Below are 26,382 nucleotides of genomic sequence, written 5' to 3' on the forward strand. Positions count from 1 at the left end.
CCCAGATCAAATTGGGGCCATATCTGATGGGTCAGGTTTGGGGGAGGTGCTCCTAGGAAAGGTCTCTGGAAAAACAATGTCCTTGAAGTAGCCACAGAGGAAAGCACTTCTCCCCAGGGGTGTGTGGTTGCCCTTTCCCGTGCACCAGGTGCTGCCCCTGCTGCTGATCCAGGGACTACACTCCTGAGAATCACTGCTCTTCCTCAGGTTCAGGGAAGCTCAATAATTACTGGCCAACCAAAAAGAATGGGGCAGATTTTCCCCTGGTTCTCTCCTGAGTGGCTGTGTTCCACTGTGGCTGCAGACTGGGCCCGGGGCTAAGAGAATGAAAGAATGTGTAGTTATTGATGACCTAGAGATGATCATGACTTTGACTTTCCAGTTGCCAATTCCTTTACATTTTGAACCTTGCTCAGATGGGTATTTCTCTCTCTCTCTCTCTCTCTCTCTCTCTCTCTCTGTGTGTGTGTGTGTGTGTGTGTGTGTGTGTGTGTGTGTGTGGTTGTGCATTTAGGCTATATAAAAAGATATGACCAAATCATGCAGGATAGGATGGATAGCTCACCTCCTCTGTGCCTTCCAGGGTAAAAAGTGAGAATGGGCAGTAGGGAAATAAGTTTTTGGAAACTTCTGAGACACTTGTAACCTGCTTTGCATTATAGCTAAGAGTATATTTGTCTTAATTCTCCTGTAAACTTGAGGCCAGAAACACTTCCTACAATCCAAGCAATACCCCTCTGCATTTCGATATTATTGAAGGTCTATGCAAACAAAATGTTACATATATGCTGCTCACTGTGGGAAAATATTTACGGGGCTCACTGGGTGAAGGGCATCGCAGTAGCAGCAGGCTCAGTGCTGAGGGTTACAGGGCCTATTGTTATGCTCTTTGTATGTCCTGTTAACCACATTAGCAATTCAGGACAAGGACATCCCCAGGACTCCTCATCACTGGGCAAAGCATCCACTGCTGTTTCCTACCCTCTCCCTCCAAGGCATAAACAGTCTAATCACTCCCTAGGGCCCTAGGTGGGACCCAAAGCCTGTCCTGGGTACCAAGAACCCGCGGGGCCAGTTGTGGAGAAACCGCACTGCCTCGCCTTCCTGCTGGGCCCTGGCCCATTGCCTCTTCTCTTCACCACAGCTGCAGTCCCCACGCCTCTCAGGCTGGCAGTGAGCATGACTCCATAGTCATTTGTCAAAGTGAAGTGCCATTGTAGTAATTATAATACACAGTATTTTTTGAATGTCAGTTTTTAAAGTGTTCTTACACCCCTGACCTTAAGAGGTTTTCTGGTCCAGCCCTTCCTTTTACGTAGAAAACTTTGACCCAGAAGCAGAGACCCACCCACAGTCATCCATCATAGTGCGTCATCATGTGTTTGGTCTTCCATCTGCTTTGTGTGGCAGGCGTGAATGGGAGGATCATTTTACAGATGGGAAAACTGAGACTTAGCGAGTTTGGGAGGTGTGCCTGGGCTAGAGGCAGGTAGGCAGCATGGGAAGGCAAGCCCTCTGCTCTGAGTCTGCCCCACCTCCCACCTCCGGCACACACACGCACCACCACCACCTTGTCCTGCAGGAGAAAGAACAAACTAACGTACATGCCAGCAACCCAGGTGGTGGCTAGAGGGACTGGGGAGAAATCGAGTGTAGGAGTGATCTGACCCGTGTCCTGGTTATTGCTGTGGTAGAAGGACAAGCACCAGACTGGCCTTTAGGGGGCGTGCCAACAAGTCTGCACTGCGATTCATTGTCTGAGCCCTTGGTGTTGGGAGGGAGACTTCAAAGAGCTGTCACCTTTGGGAGCCACCAGAAGGACAAGGTCTTTATGGTTGGTTTGTAATTTCCTGCTTTGTTTTTTTTCTTTTTTCTTTTGGAGAAAGGCTCTGGTGCCCTCTCAATTCTGCTCTCACTCCTCCTACTGGGACCAAAACCACCGCCCTCTCCCCCAACCCCCACCGTTGACTGGGCTCAGGGTGAGGAAGTGTGTCTGTTCCAACCCAACACAGGACACAGTGTCCTGGATTATTTCCAGCCAGCTGATCCTGGGAATCTCTGCTTACTTTTTCTCATTTCCTCCCCTTGAACATTAGAAACATTAGATTCCAAAAATAATCTAAGTCACAATGTTCTGCAGGCTGTATGTGTGAGTGTTTTCTCCCAAAGCTGTTTTTCTCCTCCTCTCAAACCTTTCTCCACCTCCTCTCTCCCTCGCCTGCATTTTCAGCCCCACTGTATGCAATCGCCAGGCCTGTACCAGGAGTGTGGGCATGGGAGCAACCTGAGGAAGGAACGCTAGGCAAGGGAGGCTTGGCTTCCTCCCAGGTCTCTCACGAGAGCTGGAAGGGGCCAAGACCTAAATTGTTGTATGTGAATAGCCTTACATGTGGCCTCTACTAATGAAAGGACCCCACAGAACTGCATATACCCCATGGTTAGCCCTCGGAACTGAGAACGAGGACATTCTATGAATAATCCTTTCCAGAATTCGGGTTGTCACATGATTTCTGTCCACAGCAGTGTAGATGAGCTAGGAAAAGTAGGTCCTGATCAGTGAAAGAAGTTGTTTGAGGCATAGGAAGTAACTGAGAAATATTCATTTGCCAACAGACATTGAGTGTCTGCCATGTGTCAGGTCCTCAGCTAGGGTGCTGGGGACCATGTCTGTCCACATCTGCCACTGGATGTGGGAATAGTGTAGGGAAAATCAGGTTCAGCATTGATGTGATTCTGATACCTTGTAAGAAAAAATGGCTTGAAATGTAAGCACTCCAGGGGTTAGACCCATGTCCCGTGTTAGAGACCAAAGTCTCTGTTCCTTACTTGGCAGGGTTAGGTTTGGAGGGAACTAGTGTATACGGAAGAAAGAGTGGGGAGTTAGTCCAAGAAAAAAGAAAGCCTGTCAGCTCTGCCCTAGTAGGGGAAGTGAAGGAAATGTCTTAAGTCCCTTTTTGAAGAATGAAAAGACAGAAACAACAAATTGAATTTCTGGGGGAGGGAACTATTATAAGATTCCTCTCCAGTCATTTTACTTTGAAGAACCCACTTACTTTCCTTCCCTTCACCTTCTCTCCTACCCCTCCCCTTCTTCCTTTTCCATTGTGACACCTCTTCTCATTGACCTTGCACTTCCTACGGCCTATAGTTACCCATCCTTTTTGTGCACCCATTCTCTCTGAACTTGTTGCTTAGCTTTCCTTTTGCAGTTCTGCTTCCTTCCTTGGGTGGTGCTAAGGAAGAGCTCCATGTATGGGGCAGGCCCGTCATGGAGGGCAGAGACGACATAGGTCAGAAGAGCCAACATGGGCCTCTAGAAAGAGCACCGGCTTTGTGATCACCAAGACCTTATTTGAATCCCAGCTTAGCTACTACCTAACTGGTAGGCCATCTGTGGCCAGTTCACCTTCTCTCAGTAGTTTATATATCCATAAAATGTAGACTTCGATACATGTCTTAGGGTTGTTGTATGGATTTTTAAAAAATGTATATAAAACATCTAGTATGCCCAGAGCCTACTAGGTGCTCAATAGGTTTATGGAGACATACTTGAGCAGGGTCACATCGATGGGATCAGGAGTGTAAGAGAGGCATGGAGAAGCCTTCTTGCATGGCTTGGGGAGGGAGGATGAAGAGCACGCCCTGGTTCACAACAAGGATGCTGAGCAGACGGTGGGCAGCATATGGCAGCGGAGCATGGCATGAGGCAGGGGCCTGGTACCGGGAGAACCCAGGAAGGGGCCTTGAGAAGGATCCAGTCAATGAATGTTAGATACAAGATCTGCTGCTAGTGGAAGGAAAGGGAAATGAAGCATGTGACCAGGCTGGCAAGATCTTGGAACACTGTTGCTGAAGATAAGTCAGGCCTTCCCACCTGGGCGCATAGGGCCCTGGCAAACAAATAGCTGCTACACAGGGTACGTTCACCGAGGTATCTGTCACTGCTGTAGGAACAGCATGGATGGGGAACATTCAGCCAAGGTTGGGGTGCAGGAAAAGGGAAGAGCATGAGCAAAAGCATGGCAGCCTCAAAGTGCAGAGTAGGTTCTGGGAACAGCCACTGTCTAGTGTGACTAGAGCTCAGGCTCCATGGGCAGGAGTGTAGGAGCATGAAGTCCATGTTATGGCGATTACCAGGAGTCACAACAGAGGGTTAGAAATCCAGTCACACCACTCCCAGGGGCGATGATGGAAACTGGATTCTGATGACTGGTTCCGGCCCTGCCAGGAGCATCTTAGAATGTTAGAATCTTTGAATCAATCACAGGGTCTAATCCTTAGCCCAGGTCAAAACTAACTCCTTTCCAGCCTCCCTCACTGACATACATTCTTCTAGGCTCTGGTGAGCATTTCTGGGATTGAGTAGGCCACAGCTTTGTGAGGCAGCCTGTTACACAGCACCATTTGCTAGAAAGTCCTCCTCCCACCAGGCGAGGATCTGCCTTCATGGAACTTTCACCATATGGTCACAGCTCTGCCCTCTGGGGTCCCCCAGAACTAGTCTCTTCCTTCTCACACAGGGTAGCCCTCCGGCAATGCAGAGACAGCCTCATTGACCTTACTGGTCTTTTCTGCTCCATGAACTCCATTATGTTCTTCTGGCCTATATTTGTTTAATGTGGGCTCAACTCTTCAATGTGGCCTAACTGCAACAAGTTTTTCAAATGTTAGAAGGAATGGGGAAGGGTCTACATTTCTTGGTCCCACTTTGACAAGTGTGAAAATTATTTTGTGTATAAGTGCACGTGTTTCTTGTAGCTTAAGTTAGTCAGTCTGAAACTCCAAGATATTTCCACCCAGAGAATTATGTTCCATCGTTCAAATAGAGAGACTCACTGTCTCATATGTGAATATGAGAGGATGTCTTGTCACATGTATGCATCAAGAAACTTTTTGAGTATTAAAGTGTTGAGTTGACAGGTTTCTGGTGTCCTGAGTTACATGTGCCCATGTCAGCAGTAGTCCTGTTCCTCAAGGAAAAGCCTCATCCCTGTGTCCCATGACTCTTCCCAAGCAGAGCTGAAGTTCATGGTCATTGCTAACTTGAGGAGAGTCAGAAAAACCATGGTAAAAATTTTAAAAAACATTAAGTTCTTTGGAGGAAATCTGTTTTTACTTGAATCTCAAAAGAGTTCTTTTCCCCCATGCTCCCATTCCATGGCCACCAAGAAACCTCCCTTTGTTGACCTTCAGCTCACCCCCAGCCTCTCCTTAGAGATCCTTTTCTACGATAAGAAAGGCCCTGCCCTGGGGACAGGTTGCTGATGTGGTGAGAAAAAACCTGCCCTTTCTTGGTATAGGAAACAAGAGATATTTGGTTTTCTCTGCTCAGATCAGGTGGACTGACTGGTCTAACCTCAGAGTGGCACCTGTCCTGCCCTAGGAGATTTCTTTGGGGAGCTACCCCTTGCCATGAGGTGTCAAGAGGAAGTGCAACCAGAAGGACCCAGGATGGAGAGAGAGACTGGGCTTGGGCATTCTGTGCTCTGCACCGTCTACTTTCTCATGCCTTTGTTCACACCACCCTCCCTCCCACTCTGCCTGCTGAGACCCCACCCTAGCTGACTGTCCAGCTCAGATGCTCTGCTACCTTCTCTCCCCTGTTGGAGGTTGTCTTTCTCTCCTCTGGGCCTTTTCCTGTAGCCTTTATTCATCCCACTCAAATTGGCCCTGTTCCAACCCATCTTGTTTATAGCTTTATGCCAAACGATGATGCGTTCATGCTCAAGGGCCTCATTCCCCCAATTATATTGCAGATTCCTGGAGGACAGGGCCAGTGTCTTAAACAAGTCTGGGTTCCCGGAGGCAGATAGTCAGGGCCAAATAAAAAATGGACCACGGCACAGTCTGCACTCACCAGGGTGCCTGATGGAACAAAACTTGGGTGAGCACTCCGAGCTGGCACAAGAGCACCACCTGCTGCCGAGCGGTGGTTTCAAGGCTCGCTGCTCTGATGCCCTCATTTAACTGGTGTTTTAGCAAGTTTCATGTTGCAGGGGAGAGATTTGGAGGCAGGGAATCCAGTCCTGGTCCTTTTATACAGTTGAGGTGACAGTGGGAATGGAACAGAGACAGGCGAATTTTGGAGACACTAAAGGAAAGAAAATGGAGTGGGTGGCCGACTGTCTGGATGTCAGGGAGGAAGGAGAACTCAGGAAACTACGGCCTTCATGTTAGGATGGGGACAGTAGAGTGGGAGTGGAAGAAAACCCAAAAAACATTTTGGAAGAAAGATGGATAACTAAATTAAACTCAGATTTTAATTTACTTTAAGACACAGAAAAGTGACAGAAGTGGTGACAAAGGTTACTAAAAAGATTGCCATGAATTATCTGGTTATTGCATATCTGTCCTACTCTAGGGACAATGGCACTATCTAAACACAGAATTTACCTTAGTCCACTGAATAAGATTGTTAAAGAAGTGGAGGGTTTTGAGGAGTGATCGAGCTCTTTATTCCGGAAGTCCTTCCTGAGCTCCTGCAGGGTATGCTCTGCCAGTGGGGCCTGGGAGCTGCAATGACCAAGCATGTCCTCCTGGCTGTGCCTAAGCCTGGCCCCGTGTGGTCCCTCCGCTGCCTGAGCTCCGCTGCTGAAGCTGCTGCTGGAAGAGGGGAGAAGAGGGAGAGAGCAGTGCTAGCTGTCTTCCTCAGCTCAAGGTCAAGCCCACCCAGCACAGACCTCTTCCAGCACAGCACCTGCCCCCTTCTCTCAGAGAACAACTCCTGAAGGAGGGCCACCTTCTGCTTAGCCCTTGTGAAAATTTTTCCCAGATGTTCAAGTGATTTAGGCACAGCTGATTTTAGGATGCGTGGGAGGGTGGGATGCAACATCCAGCAGACACTCCATTTTTGCAATAACAATGATAATAGTTACTAATTACTGAGTGCATCCTGTATGCCAGAAACAAGCATTAGCTCATCTAAATTAACTTGCCAAGGGCCAGACCTCAGTTCATGCCTAAATTTAGCTATGGCATAAAGTGGGGCACTATTTTCTTAGCTTGGATTAAGTAGGATTTGACCTCTTCAATTCTACATTTTGGGAAGTGAGTGAAGCACATTCCCCCATTCTGTTCCTGAAAATATTTTATCAGCATCTGTGGTTCAGATGGAAGGAATTTGGCCCCTTGGAGTCAGTATCCCAGGGCTGCCTGGGCTGACTCCTGGCTTGGTTGGTCCTGTTTCTCATCTGCTTGGCTTGCTGGTTCCTGGATAACCATTTGTTCCCCACAGGGAGTACTGTGTGCATCGCAGGGGGTTCAGTCCACCCAGCACACAGGCTGGAAATGCAAAAGAAACAACCAACCAAACAAAAAGAAATCCTTATTTAAAGTATGAAAATATTTGCATTAATAATGGAATTGGTGAGACTTTTTATTACATCACTTAGCATGAGGAGGACAAGAGCGAGGAGAGAAGCCTTTTAAGGCCTAACATAAGCACATGCTTCTCTAGGCAGAGCTGCGCTGTGGCTCATTTTCAAGTACAGTGTGTGATTTTTAGCCTGAAGTTTTACAGCCCTGGTTTCTCTAATCAGGAAGCAACTACTTTTTGTGACTGTCAGCTTATCCTCTCTGAACCCAGAGGAAGTGGACAGGAATGAACATGCATTCAGTATCTACTCTGTCATACACGGCACTGGGCACCTTTCATATGTTATCTTTACCTCTTCTCTTATGTTTATCTTCTTTGACCCAGACACTGAAGGGTTTGTGAGAAAAAGAAGTGGAGGGGGGAAGGGGGAGTAGGGGGAGGCAGAGAACCCTTAGTTGGTGAGAAATCTGTAATGTGTGAGTTGCTTTTGTTTGTGAGATCAGGGCTGGCTTGGATTCCCCTTTGCAATGATATAAACGTCTGTCTATCTGGGGCCCTCAATGTAGGCATCCAGTTCAGGGTTAAAGGCAAACTGACCATATCACTGCCCTTCAGTACCCCCCCCCCCCCCCCCCCGTGGCTGACTAAAGGCTCAGTTCCTCTGCTTTTTTATCTTTGCCCCTTTGTGACCTCGCCCCTCACTGTCTCTTATCATCCCGACCACTACTCGCTTCCTACTCTAGAGCTCTTTCTACTTCTCTATTCTATGTTGTTATAGGCCTCCAAGCCTTTGCTCAAGCTATTTTCGCTCACTGAGATCCCCTTCTCAGTTATACCTTCTTCACGCAAATCCTGTTGTCTTTCAAGTGGTGTTCATCTGTTGCTACCTTCTGGAGGCTGTCCATGCTTTTCCCCACCGCTGCCTCCACCAAACTGTACCAAGTGCTCCTCTTCAATCAGCCAAAGTATACACTTTCCATAGGATCTTTCACACCAAAAATTGACAGCATGTTGAATACATTTGTCTCCCTCACTAGACTTTGATCTTGATCTTTTATCATCAGTTTCTAATTCAATGTCTGGAATGCAGTGGATACTCAATAAGTGAATAAAATATGCTAAGCATCATGAACATGACACTGTTTATATAAGGATACTTTTAGCTATGAGAAACAGAACATGAGCCTTTGTAGCAGTGTTCCCTATTTTAATCCATTTTGTCCCTCTCCTTCCTATTTTTTAAAGAGGTTAATCATGGTTATTTTGAAAGTCTTACTAGCTAATTCATAGCCTGATCATCCCTGGGATTGTTTTATTGACTAGTTTGTTTTTTTCAATTATATTTTATTGATTATGCTATTACAGTTGTCCTGATTTTTCCCCTATTGCCCCACCCACCCAGCACCCCTCACTCCCTCAGGCAATCCCCCCATTGTTCATGTCCATGGGTCATGTGTGCAAGTTCTTTGGCTACTCCATTTCCTATACTGTAGTTTACATCCCCATGGCTATTAACTGCCCTGGCTGGTTTAGCTCAGTGGATTGAGCGTCGGCCTGCGAGCTAAGTGTCGCTGGTTCGATCTTCCAGTCAGGGTACATCAGAGAAGGAAAACTCTGACTCCAAAAAACCTCCGCTGCCTTGCGGCATACCTCTTCAGGGGAAAGGCTAAGGGAGTAAACCCCGACAGAAAATCCGGAGCCGGAGTCCCTAAGGCGGTTTGACGTTGTAGTCAACACCGGCAACTCCTGCGGCGCACCTGAAGCCAAGCTGTATTGACTCCGTCTTTCCCTTGGACCCTTCAGCTGCGAAGAGAGGGGGGGTCTGCTGCATGGGCAACAGCAGACCCTCCATATCACCCTGCCCAGGCTCTGTAGCTTCAGCGTCATCGCAAGATGTCGATTCAACACGGGAGGAGACAGATACCATGTCACTCCCGAGTCGGACTGCACAGCCATTCTTGGCGGTGCAGATAGACTCTGAAGAAGCTACACCATCGTCTCTCGAGACGGATGGCTGCCGACGACGACGAGTTTACATCCCCATGGCTATTAACTACCTGTTTGTGCGTCTTAATCCCCTCACTATCACTATCTCAACCATTCAGTCCCCACATGCTCTTCCCATCTGGCAACCATCAAAACACTCTCCATAGCCATGATTCTGTCTGCTCTTGTTTGCACAGTTTGTTCTTTAGATTCAATTGTTGATAGATATGCTTTTTTGCCATTTTATTGACCTTTTTCTTAAATAAGTTCCTTTAACATTTCATAAAATAATGGTTTGGTGATGATGAACTCCATTAGTTTATTCTTGTCTGGGAAATTCTTTATCTTTCCTTTGATTCTAAATAATAGCTTTGCTGGGTAGAGCAATCTTGGCTGGAAGTCCCTGCTTTTCATGACTTTGAATATTTCTTGCCAATCCCTTCTTGCCTGCAAAGTTTCTTTTGAGAAATCAGCTGACAGTCTTATGAGAACTCCCCTGTAGGTAACTAATTTCTTTTCTCTTGCTGCTTTTAAGATCCTCTCTTTATCTTTACCTTTGGCATTTTAATTATGATGTGTCTTGGTGTGGTCCTCTTTGCGTCTAGCTTGTCTGGGACTCTCTGTGCTTCCTGGATTTGCATGTCTATTTCCTTCGCCAAATTAAGGAAGTTTTCTTTCCTTGTTTTTCACACATTTCCAATTTCTTGCTGTTTCTCTTCTCCTCTGGCACCCCTATGATGTGAATGTTGGAAAGCTTGAAATTGTCCCAGAGGCTGCTTGTACTATCCTCTTCATTTGGATTCTTTTTTCTTCTTCTTGTTCTGGTTGGTTGTTTTTTCCTTCCTTGTGTTCCAAATCATTGGTTTAATTCTCAGCTTCATCCACTTTACTATTGTTTCCCTGTAAATTGTTCTTTATTTCAATTACTGTATCCTTCATTTCTGACTAGATCTTTTTTATGCTGCTGAAGTCCTCACTAAGTTCCTTATAACGAGTGTTATGAACTCTGCCTCTGATAGCTTTCTTACCTCTATTTCTTTTAGCTCTTTTTCTGGACTTTTGATTAGTTCTTTCATTTGGGCCATGTTTCTTTATATCCTCATTTTGGAAGCCTCCCTGTGTTTGTTTCTATGCATTAGAAAGGGCTGCTCTGACTCCGTGTCTTGGTAGTGTGGCCGCTGTAAGGTCCGGTGGCACAGCTCCCCTGTCACCCAGGCTGGGTATTCAAGGTGTGCCCTTCATATGGGCTGAGTATATCTCCCTCTTGTAGTTAAGCCTTGGTTGCCGTTGGCAGAACAATGGGAGCGATTTACCCAGGCCAGTCAGCTGCAAGGATTGGCTGTGACCACTGACCACCAACCTCTGCCTTTCATGGAGGATCAGCTGTGCAGGGGCAGGATGGTGGTGCTCTGGCATGGTCTGTAGCTGTCCACTGGGTGCGCTGACCCTGGGGTTTCTTGGGTGGTGCAGGCCTAGGTCATCCCCCACTTGTGTTCTGCCTGGGCCCACCCTGCCTGTGCTGTAAAGCAATCTGAGATGGCTGCTAGCTGCACTGAGCTTAGAGATTCCCAGGCAAAGCCAAGCTGTGAATCTAGGCTGGCTGCTCCTAGTGCCAGACCTGGAGCTCACTGAGGCCAGCTATTTGTTTGAGAGGATTAGTTAGGCAGTATGAGCTGAGACCAGACCTTCATATGGATAAGCAGCTTGGGTGGGGCCATAAGTTGGATGGGGCAGAGGCTCTGGGGACCTCCAAGGTGGGTCAGACAGTGTTAGCCAGGTTGATGGAGTCTCAGTTTGCTGGCTTTGTGGCTCTGTGGGGGGAGGGCTTAGAAAAGGAACAATGGCCTCTCCTTGCCTTGATACCAGACACTTCAGTTCCTCCCTGTATGTCACTGGTGCCTTTCAAGCTGCTACCTCGGGTGCTGGAGCTCAGAGGGGGTGAATCTGAGTAGGTGACTTCGTGTGTGAGTTCTTTAAGAGAAACTGCTTGGACCTCCAGCAGTTTCTTCCACCAACTCAATCCCCATTGCTTTTTGCATCCAGAAGTTATGGGGACTTATCTTCCTGGCACTGGGACCCTGGGCTGGGGGGCCTCATTTGGGGCTGGAACTCCTCACTCCCAAGACATCCCTCCCAAATTTTTATCCACCACACATGGGTGTGGGACCAGCCTGTTCCATGTCTGTGCCCCTCCTACCAGTGTGGATGGATGTGGTTTCCTTAATTCCGTAGTTGTCAGACTGCCATTCAACTTAATTTCTGACAGTTTTGAGTGATGGTTGTTCTATATCTTAGTTGCAATTCTGATGTGGTTTTTCAGAGGTGAGCCATGTCTGCCTACACTGCCATCTGACTATTTTATTTTTTGATTAGCAATCACTTTTCTCTGCTTCTTCATATATCTAGTAATATATATTGTATACCGGATATTGTAAATGATATTTTTTTTTTTGTACAGACTCTTAATTAAGCTATCTCTCTCTGAATACTGTTTAGTATTGTTCTGGGATGCAGTTAAATTACCAGCAGATCTTGATCATATTGAGTCTTGGTTCAGTCTTTGCTGTGGCAGACCTACTTCCAGCTCTTCATTAATCATAGGATATAGTTCTTATTCTTAGGATGTGATTTTTACTCCTAAAGCCTGGTCTTTCTGGAGTCCCAACTTGATACCCAGCATGTTTCAAAAGTCTCTTCACATCAAGGACTCCCAACAGTTCCCCAGCACTGGGTAGACTCTGACATTTCTCTCTACTCCTCAGTGTCCTTCATCCCCCACAGCTGTTCTCTGCCATATATTCTGGAGTCTTGCCTTACATATGCACAGCTTAGGATGTGGCCAATGACCTGAAGGAAAATTTAATGAAGATGTTTTTAGGGCTCCTTTTCTTATCTCCCTCCTATCCTATGACTGAAATTTCAACCATTTTACCAGCTCTGAACTCTAATCTCTGTTTTCTTACACCCACCAAGACTGCTGGTTTCTTCTCAGCTCCTATTTTTCTGCTCCACAGTTTGGAAAATACCCTCAAGGAGAAAGCCAGGGTGAATATGGGGCTTAACATGTGCTTATCTCCCTTCAAGGACCATTGGTCTATGTTGGTCGTTTACTATCGCTTTTAACTAGTTTGTGGATAGGTTAAATCTGACACCAGCTACCCAATGTTGGACAGGCCATACTTCTTCGTATGCACTGTTTAAATAAAAATGTAAGTGCATCAGAATCACTTGGAATGCACATACTGAGTCAGAATCTCAAAGGTAGGGCCTAGGAACCTATGTTATTTTATTTTATTTTAAAGAAATCACTTCAGATAGTGCCGAATGAAGGTTTGTGAACTACTGTGGTAAACACTGGAATAGTGAGTTTAGAGGAAAGAGAAGTCAATATGGACTCAATTGGTCAAAAAATGCATCAAGAGGAAGTGAGACTTCAGTTGTATTTCAGAGGATGAGAATAATCTGCATATTTGGGTGTAGAGCATTTCATGAGGGAAAAGATGTGAGCATTAAAATGGGGGTGGGAATGAGTATGGTGTGGTGTGTTTGTATGGCAGTGAATAGAATATAGCCGGAAAGGTTGCTTGGTGTTGGATAGTGGTATGAAATAACAGGGAAAGGCAGATTTGGACCAGTCAGGGAGGAAGGGGACACCTTAAATGCCAGAATAAGGAGATTGACTTTTGTATTATAGATAACAAAACACAGCAAAAATTTTGTGTGGCTTAGTTATTTATTTACTTACTTTCCAAGGGCATGACATGGTGAAAGCAGTATGCTGGAGCATAGGACCTGTTGAGGGCTAATGGCTTGGTTATAGGGTGAAAATGGAGTTCGGGAGACCAGGAAGGAACTGATTGCAATAATCTAGGCAGGTATCTTATGGGTGAGTGGCAGCAGCAATGAAAGTAAAGGCTGTATTTCAGGTATCTGAGGAAAGAAAGAAGAACAAGTGGAGTGAAAATGTGGTAATTTAATTGATGGTAATATTTTCATGGAAGGGATGTAGTAGTTGGAGATGATGTGGAATATTCATATTGAGTACATAGGCACCATGTGACTAGGAATAATTTGAAATATAGGTAGATATTTGGGAGACAATTTACTAGTGATTTAAAAGTATGGACTTTGTAGTTTTACAGACCTAAATATGAGTTTTCAATATGCTATTTGAGTTTTCATTATGTGACTTTAGCCGAAGTTATTGAATCTTTTTCTTTAACTAGAATAAAGGTGGTGATGATAGTATCTACTACCTAATTGGACTGTTTTGAGGACTGAGATAATGTGTGTAAAGCTCAATGTGCGGAGCCTGGCAAGTACTTATTCTTGTCAGTTATCTGGAAGTTCAGGTTAGAGGGCACGCTGGAACAGAGGAAATTGTATGAGATTAAGGTTCAGATGGACACTAGATTCTAAATGTATCTCCATCACTTACAAGCTGTGTGATCTTTGGCAATTTACTTCCCCTCTTTGTACTGTTTTTAGCATGTTTAAAATGGAATTAACAATACCTTCTTTGTAGCATTATAAGGACTACATGAGATAATCTACAAAGGTACTTGGCACAGGGCCTGGCACACGAAATAGAAAACACTATTCATGTTGTTGAAATTGTGAGCCTGGGTGGATTTTCAGATGGATAGGGCCTGATGAATAAAGGGCAGAAGATTGATGGCCAAGTCTTGAGACTGTCACAATAAGAGTGTGGGGGGCAGGAAAAGGAGCTGTGAAGAGGCAGCCAGAGAAATGGATGTACACTTGGATAAATTACTGTAAAATAGGGGGATTGGTGAGCTTTTAAAATCAGAGTTTTTTTATTGTTTTTGTTATGCTGAGACTAGATATTGTGCGTCAAGGAAGAGAGTGCGGGTATGTAAAACGCTGGTTCTCCTACGAGAATTTAGTGTTGGATAGACCTGAGAAAGCAGGAGGGAAAAGCTCACCATGTCTGCAGCCAGATGGTTTGCCCCTGAAAATGACCTCATTAGAGGGCCAGAGAGAGTAGAATTTCAGAAAGGGCTGCATCAGATCAAAAGGAAGGAGGGGTGGCTGAATGAAGAACCCAGAAAGGAGATGATTGATTTTCATTGTGGTTGCAGACTTAACAAAGTAGTAAAGGTAGGACATATCACAGGTTAAGGAGAAAGTAGATGGAGGAAAAGCAAAGGCAGCAGGGACAGAGCACACTTCTGAAAATTTGGTGATGACCAGGAGAATGGAATGAAGCTTTGGGCACAATGCAAGGTGAAGCAACAGGGTTAAGAGCATCAATACTGGATGCTCCAGTGTTGAATCTCGGCTCTGCCACTTATTAGCTGTGTGGCATTGGGCAAGTTAATTAACCTCTCTGTGCCTTAGTTTCCCAATCTATAAAATGAAAATGATAATATTGGGGGTTAATATTAGGGAGATAATTATGAGGTTATTAAGAGGATTAAATTAGTTAACATATGTAAAGTGCTAGAATAGTGGCTGGCAGATGGTAATCATTCAAAAAACATTAGTTGCTCTTATCATTATTGTTGTTGTTACCATTATCATGACTGCTGTTATTAAGAAAAATCTAAAATGGAAAAGGAAGATGGAGAAAGGCAAGACAAGGAGAGGTGCATTACTGTTTTACATGCATATAGTTTGGCTCTGGAATATGGATGCATCACCTACCAAGAAGTCTTCTTAGGCTCTGCTAAGTGTTCTAACTTACCAGACTGCCACAGGCCACCTTTGACACAGATCTACTCAGGATGACATAGGATGGGAACCATGGCTTAAAAGTAGGACAATCCTTGCACAGTCCAGCTCAAGGGCAAGCAGACAAGATCCACAGAGGGCAGCTGCAGAAGCTGCCATGGCTTTAAAACTCTGTGTCCCACAGGAGCCAGTATCTCTTATAAAACTCCATTGGCATAGCTTCCAGGCTGCCTACAATGGACATGCCAGCTACAAGAGTTATCCCACTCAGGGAAGCCCAAGGCATGGTGTCCCCATCAGGTATTTATAGTTTGTTGTTAGTTTTTCCAATCAGATACAGTTTACCAATTGTGGGGTGTGGGGGGGGGTGTTTAGTAATGTGTTGACACTATACAATCTTCATCTATTTCCAGGCAAACAGAACCAGGGTGTTGACTGAAGATCAGATTATAATGCAGAAGAGTAAAGGTTTTTGTTAACCCCTGGCTCAGAGTGGGACATTTACCTGTTTTATAGAGAAACTGGGGCAGTTCTAGATGGGAGTACCTGCTAGAATATTAGATCTGAGATTTGGGGATTTGGGTGTAGAGGGTATAAGAAACATGATGGGGGATCCATAGTATATCTACAGGTCAGAGAAACAGCCTGGCCTGTGAAATTGTTTGGTGACCTGGCTGATTCCTGAGGCTACAGTGATGAGGTCTCCCAGGTAAGCGGGCTGAGCCATCTTCCCAGAGCAGCTGGATTTAGGGTGAGAGATAAAAATGGCTTCTCTTTTATACAATATATTAAAGTAGGCCAGTTGGACTGCCAAAATCCTAAAGGAAGACAGGCGGAGGAGCCCAGAGAATCTTACCTCTCAATAAATATTTGTCGACAACCACAGTCCATCGGGCACAAATCCCAACCACCTTCCCTATCTATAGATACCAGTGGAAGGATGGTCTCTCAGAACTTTGAATCCCTTTGGCTTTCAAGCCTTGCAAAACACAGAAGAGGCAAGGTGTCAAACTCCCTTTAGTCGAGAATTCTAGGAACCTAGAAACAAGGTTCACATTTTGGTGTCCTTTATTTTTCCCTCTTTCTTTGCCCCACTTCAGAAAAGCAGGAGAGTTCAATCTTAGGAGAATAGATCACTGAAAACCAGGTGGGAGGGGCTTAGGGTTCTGGGCCAGGGCACACACATGGGGACTGTGTGTTGCCCTATTTGCACAAGAACATGTACCCCGGGTTCAGTCAGAGTTTGTGTAAAAGCAGAATTGTAAAGTGGGGACATTTGCTTTTGGTTCCCACCCACTTCTCATTTTAGGGCCTCCCTCCTTCTGTCTAGGGCTTCTCTGCCCACCACCACACTTCAGGATCTCATCCCTGGGTTGTGCTCACAAAGGGCCTTGCTTTCATACTGAGCTATTTCTTTATTAGAATAAACTAATTCCAGGAGGGGTTGCAGGTATAATGCATTTTAATAGGAATCTCTCCTGAGAGCCAAAGGGATTGAATGTCTGATAGTGAGAGTTGGGGTGTGTCAGAGAGGATGGGGAAGGAAGAGTTTGAAGCACAGCAAGAGGGAGTGGGATCCCTGGCCAGGTTGCACAGGGAGGGGAGGGGGACACCAGTGCCCTCAGGCAAAGCCCTGAGAGAGTGTATGGGTCTGAGTCCTGTGTGGGCCAGGGTACCCACACCGTCCCTGAGAGCACATCAAGATGGAGGCAGTGGGAGGGTGCACAGGTGTTCGTGGTCTTTGCAGCACCCTGAGGTTGCACCTGGGCGTGCGTCTCCGAGGGCGTTGGGCTGTGGATGTGTTCGTGTATGAGTTGCAGGTGTGACTCCCCTTAGCCCATGGTGGTTTCTCAGTGAGGTGAACTTACTGCAACTCTAAGTTCACACCTTTCATCTATTTTGTGGTCTAAATGAAAACATTGGGGAAAGATGTACAATAGAATATGTTCACTCTGTGGATTTTAAAATCTACCAGCACTTAACAAAGCTTGAAACCATTGTCTTATTTGAATCTACTACTCCACTAAAGTCAAAATAATATAAATTATCATCCCCATTTTACAGATAAGGAAACTGAGGTTCAGACCAATAACCTAACCTGTCACAGTTTATACAGCAAAACCTGCACTAGTTCCCAGGCCTTCTGTTTGAAGCTTCCATTCTTTGCACTCTCAAACACATAAAATTTTGTGGTGGAATTGACTGCATATCAGTCAGTTCCAGGCACAGCGAAGTTCACGTGCTAGGAGGTTGTTAGTAGTCGTTAGGGCACAGTCTTTTATGGGTGGGTCACTGCAGTGTATAAACGGTACGGGGGACAATGGAATGTCCATATTTAGGCAAAGAAAGTTCATCGGTTGTCTTCTGTCCTCTTAACTCATCAAAGCTGCATATGAGCAACTTAAAAACCAATATAATCTATAATTACAGACAGCATAAAACAGTAACAGTGGGTGGTAAGGTGTTTTGAAAGTTAAAAGTCTAAGTCAGATGCCATTGCTAAATTCGGCAAATGAGGGAAATAAGCCCAAGATTCTCATTTAATATCTTTGCTCTCTGAAATAGTTTATGCTTCACTAAAAACAGAATAGAACAATAATAACCTTTTAGCCGTCACATCTTGAAAACAAAAAGGGGAAAAGGTTCCTTGTTATATTCCTAATTTGCATTAAATAGTTCTTTTTCTCATTTACTATGTATTTAAGAATCAGATTTTTATATTTTCCTTGCATTTTAGCCAGCATAAAAAATGACTTAGTTTAAAACAAAACATGAAGAAAAAAAAGAAAGAAAAAACCCAAGTAATCTTATATGTAATATCTCTCTTCTTAATTAGATAAAACTATGTTGGTTTTCAAACAAAGAGATAAAATTTCATTATTTAGACATGAACTTTTCTCTAGAGGAATTTTGTTGTCATATTACTTTTTGTTGAACCTACCATTTGTAGATTCTCCAAATAAATAAATAAATAAAAATGCTTGAAACCACTGTGGAGATATTTTCTTTAGTTTTTCTTTAGATCTTTGGGTCAGTCTAGTTGAAGTGTCTTCCAGAGAGACCAATTCAAATAGAGCAAATCACAAAATGTTTTAGCCGGAAGGGAGCTTAGAAAGGGTCAGTTTGTCTAGAGATTAGCAACCTGAGAGCTGTGGCCAGCTCACTCATGCAAGCATTCATTCACTGGTTATTGAGCAAAGTGGGGCTGTTTGCATCAGCTGTCCCAGGCACCGGTGGGGCAGGGGTGAGGAGAGAGGGGGGGCTGGGTGTTGGAGAGTGACTGACTCCACGTGAAGGATAGCACCCTACTTCAGCTGGAGCCCCACAGTGCCTCGTGGCTGCCTAATAAGGGGTACCTGCCCTGTGAAGCCCAGGGTGGAGGAGGTAGGAAAGTGTCCCAAGAGTCTGGTTCAACAGGCACTCAGTGCATGTGCGCTGGGTAGACTGAATGGATTCTAGAACCTGGGCTTCACTTCTCTGCCCCTGTTTTTCATCTGTAAAGTGGGCCTGATGGATGCAGGGAGTGGAAGGTACAAATGGACATTTTAAACTCTTAACACACCAGACACACATCAGGGCTGAGATGAAGCTGCCTTTCTCTGGCTGTCAATTAATGTCAGTTTTCTCATCGACATGCTTTCATTCAAAACCTTAAAAATGTAAGTTGCAGTGATGAATATACCTTCTGATCCAGGAGACTCAATAAGACTTTTTATTTTGAATGGAAAAGCACACTCTGTAAGTTTCCAAATTGAGCGGATTGTGAGCCAGGATGCTCACCTCCAGCCTGAGAACCGCTTATTCTTCACAAATGAAAAGACTGGAGATGAGGAACCTCACCCATAGCCCCATGGGTGATTAGTGACAGCGCCAGGCTTGGAACCAGCCTAGTCTTTATCCAGCCTGACTGCACAAAAGCACATGAGTGCGCCCATATACACATATGCACATATGCACACGCACATATTCTCTCTCTGCATCCAGTTTCACTGAATGCAATAGAAATGAAAATGATATTAAAAATTCACTATATTAAGGCCATGCATGTGTCCCCAGACCAAGTTCTTTCCCTGGGTCTGGTTTTATAAATGCTGGTGATAAAACAAAACAAACAAAAAAAGAAATGAAAATGATCCTTACAGACAGCCAAGCTTGCAAGGGTAAAGATCATATACAATTAGGCAACAGATTCAGGCCCAGAGCAGACGATACAGTTCCTTAGCAAACAGGCATGTTGGAGTAACCCTGATTCCTGATATCACATGGTGCCATCTGGTCCCCTGAGCAGGTCTTTTTTTCTCTCTGCCTGAGACATGTGTCACCTCTTTGGAACGCTGCCTCCAGCACAGCTAAACTTCCCCAGAATGCCCAGCCAGCAGAGAGCAGCTTGTGGGCTCCAGCATGGAATGCACGATTGGGTGGAATGGCATGGGCTCCCATCCCATTCTGTGAGAAGCCCATTTAGTTAGGTGCACAGTTATTCTAGTACTCTCCACTCTGGCATGTCTTTTAATCCAAGTTTCTGACTGCTTTCTACTCTAATTGCGTGTTTAGGTTTCCTTGCTCTGTAATCCAGCACAGACCTGGCACTGTGCCATCTAATCATTCTGGAGCTAGCACATTACTCCACTGTTTATTTGCATATCTAAATGGCACTTAACAGAAAATATAGGGAAGGTCACTTTTCGGGCACTGGGATAGCCAAGAATATATGTGGAGTGATCTCTTTTCATCACAAATTCCAAGGACTTCAGGAACTTCAGATTTGCATTTACTTTATTGATTATTTTGTCAATAAGGAAAAAAGATGAGAAATTATTTTAAAATAGGATTGAGATGCAGAAATGTAAAGATCAAACATTACAGAATGAGATTCCTCTAAACTCCTGGGCACTTGTCTTCTTTCCCACTTGGTACTTAATAATTTTTTTTTTTTAAAAAGCCCTGCCCTAGTGCCTGCAATGTGGGGCTGGCCATGACTAGCAGACCCAGGATAGTGCAGACAGCAGATATGGAGCAGCCTCTACAGAAGCCCCCAGCCTGAAACATCCACTGACACTTGAAAGTAAAGAACAATACTTTTGCTCTTTATTATTTGTATAGGTAGCCAGAAGTGAGCCAGGTAATTCAAAAGGGAGAATCATCTCTGAATCATGCACATTTGCCTTCAGAAGGTGATGTTTTTATACTTCAGTGGGAGCTGTCACAGCATCAATGACTCTCTCCTGACCTCTAGACATGTAAATCTAACTGCCCATAGGGCACACGCAGTTGAAATGCTCAGAAGCTTCTCAAACTCTACACACCTAAAAGTGAACCCACTGTCTCCCCATGCTAGCTTCTTACCTTCCTCCTTAGGTAGCGCCTGTAGTGGTAACTTTTCTTACAAGGACCCAGGGCCAGGGTGCCATGCCAGACACCTGGCTCCTCTCCCAAACTCTTCCTTGCCCTCCCTTCCTGAACCATAGTAAGTCCTCAGTCTGGTTCCTAGTAGGTCTCAAGTGGGCCCACTTCTCTGACTCCACTACTACGGCAGCCCTCGGCCCATCCCAAACGGCAGAGCATGAGTTCCAAGTATAGCGGTGCTCTTCCCCAAAGGTTTCACACCCTTCCTGGTTGTATTACTTGACTGATCTGGGCGGGAAATTACAGAAAATCCAATTTAAGTAGATTTGAATAATAAAGAGGATTTCTTGATTCTAGTAGTAAGGAAGTCCACAGACAAGGTGGAGATAAGGAAGACTCAATCAGGGCTCTGCCTGTGCCTCCCCCCATTATTTTGGCTATACCCTTTCTCTGTCCTTAGGCTTCACCCTCAAGCTGCCAGTAGAATGGCTCAGAGTAGGCATGGCTCAGCAATTTGAGGCTTAGGGTCACAATGACAGAATCAGAGGAAGAGGGGTGATATCCAAAGAACTAGGCTTCTGTTTTCCCAGAACCTTCCAGCATGTTTTATTGTACTGAATTGGATAACATTCCTATTTCTGAGAAAATCCTGTTGACCAGGAAATGTTGTACACTGATTAGCTTAGATCTGATGTCCTGGGGAGGGATAACCTTTAGAGTAACCAGGCTGTCCTCTGGAGCTGGGGTTCTGGTCAGCAACCTTTAAAGCATGTGGGCTGCCTGGGAGAAACCTCAGTGAAAACCAGGGTACAGAGCTACGGGGAAGAGAATGGCTCAGTGCCCACTGTGACAAGCAGTACTTACTCTACCCTTAGAATCTTCTTCTAGTTCCTGATGGGTTATAGCAGAAACCCTGGACTTATGACTCCGTGGAACTGCAAGCAGGTTGATTCAGTTCAAAGTCAATTCAGCGAAGTGTGTGATTGGTTACTGTGTATGTGGTATGTTAGTTTGCCCTGTTGCTTTCAACAGGGTTTTCTCTCCTCTACTGGGGCAGCAGGGAATAGATTGAGTCTCCCAGCTTGTCCCCTCATCACTTGTCGCTGAAACACACGCGGGGCCCTCTTGAGGCTTTCTAAAAGTTTTTACAAAGGGGAAGTAAATAGCTTTCACCCTCATCTCCCTGATTCTCTTACTCTTTTTCTATTAGGCTCTGTAGAGAAACACAGAGGCCAGTGGTGTGTCCTTATGCTAAAAGTGAGGGCTCTCCTGGGAGACCAGCCTATGGACCACCCTACTCTAAGAGTGATGACTTGTTCTCACTGAGAACCTGCAGAGGGGCTTTTTGTCTTCCAGTAGCCCTGAAAGTTTTGCTCTGTTGGCCCTAGGACCTTCTGATTACTCTGTCTGATCTTGTCCCCTCTAGATGTTCGACTGGATAAGCCACAACAAGGAATTATTCCTCCAGAGCCATACGGAGATTGGAGTCAGCTACCAGCACGCTCTAGACCTCCAGACACAGCACAATCACTTCGCCATGAACTCCATGGTGAGTGGAGCGCCTGCTCAGCACTGCCTCTGGGGCAGGAGAGTGGTGGGGGAGGGGAGGGGGGAGAATGAGAAGAGGCAGGAACAGACTTCCAACCTGAGTAGAAAGGAGGAACTCTGAATGTGTGGATCCTTTAGCATCCCATTTGCCAAACTGGGGACATGTGCAGGACATGTGGCCAGCCAGCTGTTCTGTACCAGATTATGGTCCCATTTCTGCCTCCAGACCTTGCTTTACAAGGTGAAAGGAATTTGCTGGGGTTATAGAAGGCATTAGCTCAGTGCAAGACTAGAAAGGAGAGTCAACAGTTCCATTCTGCTGACTTAACGAACTCGCATGTGTGTTACTGTGCTGGGGTGATGAGGGACCTGAGGCTGTGGCACACTGGGATGGAGTGAATAGGGGCTGTTTAGACTGGGGAAGAGGAGTCCAAAGGGACACAACCGCTTCCTTCATATATGTGAAGGATGACCTTGGAAAGAAGAGGGTAGAACTGCTTTGTGTTGGTTTTAAAGGCACAAATGTCTGAGGGACAGCAGTTGGAGGGGGGGGCAGGACATGACTCGTGGGGAGGGAATACACCGTGTGTTAGTGAGCTCCCCATCATGGGGAGTATTCAAGCAGACACTGAATTCAGAGAGGGATATTTACTTGCTGTGTGGCCATAGGGAATTTACCTTTCTGTTCTTTAATTTCTTCATCTATTGTCGGCAGCCGTCCGTCTCGAGAGACGATGGTGTAGCTTCTTAAGAGTCTATCTGCACCGCCGAGAATGGCTGTGCAGTCCGACTCGGGAGTGACATGGTATCTGTCTCCTCCCGTGTTGAATCGACATCTTGCGATGACGCTGGAGTGTCCTCTCCAGTGAAGCTGAAGCTACAGAGCCTGGGCAGGGTGATATGGAGGGTCTGCTGTTGCCCATGCAGCAGACCCCCCCTCTCTTCGCAGCTGAAGGGTCCAAGGGAAAGACGGAGTCAATACAGCTTGGCTTCAGGTGCGCCGCAGGAGTTGCCGGTGTTGACTACAACGTCAAACCGCCTTAGGGACTCCGGCTCCGGATTTTCTGTCGGGGTTTACTCCCTTAGCCTTTCCCCTGAAGAGGTATGCCGCAAGGCAGTGGAGGTTTTTTGGAGTCAGAGTTTTCCTTCTCTGTTCTTCATCTATAAAATGGAGATAATAATAGCTACCTCATAGAGTTGTAAGGAGTTAATTGTAAGGCGGTGGGAGCTGTGCCTGATACATAGTATGTTATTAGTAAATATTGGTATTATGATGATGATGATGATGATGTAGGAGTCTAGTTCAGATAACACCTGTGATCCCTCATAAAACATTTTGGGATACTGTTTTTTCTGTGTGGTCACTCCAAGACTTCATTTTAATATCTTATGAGTCCCTTGACCATGTATTGTATCTGAAATGCCTGTAACCTAAATTATGCCTCTTTCTCCCCTCTGCCAGCTCTTCCTACTTGTACTGATCCAAAAGGATAGCTTCACCATTTCTCATATATCTGAACACCAAAGACACCTTCATTTCAGCCAGTGATACTGATAGGGGAGCAAGTGTTGGAAAAACATACACATAGTGGATCACAGAGGCCAGGATGGAAGAGAATTTCATTTTCTACGACATTGTTTTAAATATGCTACACACTGGACTTAATGTACTGCATAAGAAATAATCCTGGCCTCAAGTTGTTCAGTGTCTAGTTGGGGAGATAACTCAGACAGTCATGGTGCAGCTTGACATGTGACATGACAGAGATATGCTGAGTTAATTAAGAACTTTAAAATCTTTGTGGTTTAAGACAACAAGGATTTATCTCTTTTCTTTCTTTCTTTTGAGGAAGTGTTTTTATTGATTTTAGAGAGGGAGTAAGGGAGAGAGAGAGTGAGAGACAAACATCAATGTGAGAGACATCTGTTTGCTTCCTGTACATGCCCCAACCAGGATCAAACCTGCAGCCTAGGTATGTGCCCTGACCAGAGATTGAACCCATAACCTTTTGGTGCATAGGGTGACTCTCTAACCAACTGAGCCACCTGGCCAGGGCAGGGATGTTTATTTCTTGCACCTACCACATGCCCATAACTGGCTGATGAGAGCTCTGCTCATCACAGTCACTCAGGGACCCAGGTTGATGGAGCAGCCAGTCTCAGATGCTGCCAGTTGCCTCACCAGACAAAGCTCTGGAACCATCCACCGAGAAGTGACACATGCCAATTTCACTCATATTTCATGAGCCAAGACCAGTCCTGCAGCCACATCTCACTGTGTAGGTGGAAGTGTATGGTCCTAACACATGTTGAGGAGGAGAGAGTCAGATATTTGTGAATAGCCCTAATGACTAGCACAGGGAGCCATTGCAGGATGTAACGGAAAGATGAACATCAGGAAATTTGCTTAGAAAGAAAACTCTGACTGCAACATAGAAGATTGTGGGTCCAGGCAGGCAAAACATCAACATTGATTTTGTTATCAATTTTAGCCATGCCAGTCTTGTGTCTTCATCTAAATGTAAACTTATTGCCTTCCCACTAATCTCCTATAATAATGTCTCCTCCCTGGCTCACTTCAGTCACAGAGGAGCAGAGCAATTGATCACAGGTGATTAAGAATGTGAATTCAAATGTAGTCAGGTTTGATTATCTGTGTGCCTTATGGAATCCACTTGGTGAATTTTACAAATTCTGTGCCAGAATCTTCATGTTGCCCCACTGCCTGGCCCTAAGGCAGACAACTCATTTTAATAAGAAGCAAAGACAAACATAATTAGGGAGGTAAGTCTGCCACCAAGCCCCTCAAAACAATGAACTACAAAGCTATACAGAAAGAGCCTTTGGCTTTGAATTATCTGCACCACTGCTCCTCTCTGTTAATATGGGTAACAGAGTTAGTGGCACATCAAAAACCTTTTCTTTGACAAATTTAGTTTTGAAGTCTCCATATTCAGTAGAAAAATGAGGGAGAAAATTTACTGAAGGTAAGTGTCTTCAGCAGCTGGGAGAGAAGGAAGAAATATTTAATATGGAACAGCCAATTAGCCTATTCCAGCCCATCTCAGTCTTCCAGCCCCTGAATACCTGCAGCACTAGGAGACCCCTGTAGCCTGGTCAGACTGCATCTCCTCTCTGGCCGCAGGGCAAGGGATCAAATTGCTTGGACACGTGTGCTTTATGACCAGAGCCCATGCTTTTGTTGACTGGAAGGTGTACAGGTTTGTTATTAAAAGAAACTTCCACAAAGAGGGATGTCAGCATCCCAAACAGGAGAAAGGAGGGAATTACAGACTTCTTTTCTCTGGTCTGAGTGATGGATGTTCCTGCCAAGAAACAGATGAATACAAGCAGCTACTCCTGGAGCCCAGTGACTATAGGAATGATCAGTTACTCAGGGGAAGTGAGAATGTAGATTGTTCTATAAATTCACTGAGGTATTTCTGTTTCTGTTCTTGGGAGTTATACGCACACCTATACACACAGAAACGCATCTTTTCATGTGAAGGTACGTACATGTAGCATACTTTGTTTTAGGCTACAGGGGAGTTCTTTGGTATTGAATTCTGTTTTATAACTGAAATAGGCCAATGATTTCTTACCTTTTGGGGAGGTCTCAGACCCCTTTGAAATCTAATGCATGTGGTGAGTCTTTTCCCTGAGAAATGTATATATAAACAAATTGATTTAGATAATTTCAGGGAATTCAAAGGAATCCTAAAGTCTATCATCAATCAACTTCCCCAATTTAAGATCCCAAGAATCTAATGACTTTATTTACATGTTCCACAAGTAATTAAGGATCAGACATCGTGCTGGATATTGGGCATATAGTGGTGCATAAAAGAGAGATGGTCTTTTCCATCTGTGTTAAATATGTAATCTCATATAAAAATATACTTAAAACCAGTAAGTTTTCTGTTGGAAGAGTAAGGGATGCTATGGTAGAGTATAATAAAAGAGGCTCAATTTAAGTGAGGGGATATTTTTCAATCAGTACCAATTTGCCCATTGTTCATTCATTGATAGTAAATTATGATCTGTGAATTTACTATATAATGTACCAAAGAACTTATAATTTAAAGAAGCCCTAGGCATTTTTTTTTTTTTTTTTTTTTTTTTTTTGGTAAATGAAAGTGATAAACTTATAATTTACCTGTTTTCAAAGATTTGTTTTCATGTGCCTAGTGTTATATACTGGTTAAAGACCTGACTCCAGCTAAGGAGACAATTACTGAGAAATAATTGCATATCATTAAATCATGGAGGAAAAAAATCAGAAATTTCCTAGATTTTATCTATGACTTGGTACCAATAAAGGTTGTCAATTGTTAACATGCTGGGAGTGTGGGAGTGACTCCTTGGGTATGGTATGTGAGCAGTTGTAAAAGAAAAAGGTTAAAATTGGTTGATTTTTGGCTTTTTATCTAACATGTTTTTTGCAGTTCCCACTGGGGAATCCTATTCTTTTGATCTTTAAAAAATAAATAATT

The 26,382-nt window shown here is 44.7% G+C and overlaps 1 protein-coding gene and 1 non-coding gene across 6 annotated transcripts in view; both read left to right on the forward strand.

The window, feature by feature from the left end:
- The window catches only part of KALRN (kalirin RhoGEF kinase), a 684,790-nt gene that overhangs the window by 270,175 nt on the left and 388,233 nt on the right, over positions 1-26,382 (forward strand). For all 5 annotated transcript variants that reach the window (XM_090277665.1, XM_090277675.1, XM_090277684.1 and 2 more), the window contains exon 6: positions 21,768-21,890. In XM_090277665.1, coding sequence (XP_090133791.1) covers positions 21,768-21,890 — 123 coding nt within the window. The remainder of the gene's footprint in view (positions 1-21,767; positions 21,891-26,382) is intronic.
- Positions 18,953-19,098, forward strand: LOC150021671 (small nucleolar RNA SNORA72). Its single transcript, XR_016513381.1, has one exon. It is a non-coding gene; the product is annotated as a small nucleolar RNA SNORA72 (small nucleolar RNA).

The sequence above is a fragment of the Furipterus horrens genome, unplaced genomic scaffold (genome assembly GCF_987537825.1).
Source record: "Furipterus horrens unplaced genomic scaffold, mFurHor1.1.pri manual_scaffold_1, whole genome shotgun sequence".
In the NCBI taxonomy this organism is placed as follows: domain Eukaryota; kingdom Metazoa; phylum Chordata; class Mammalia; order Chiroptera; family Furipteridae; genus Furipterus; species Furipterus horrens.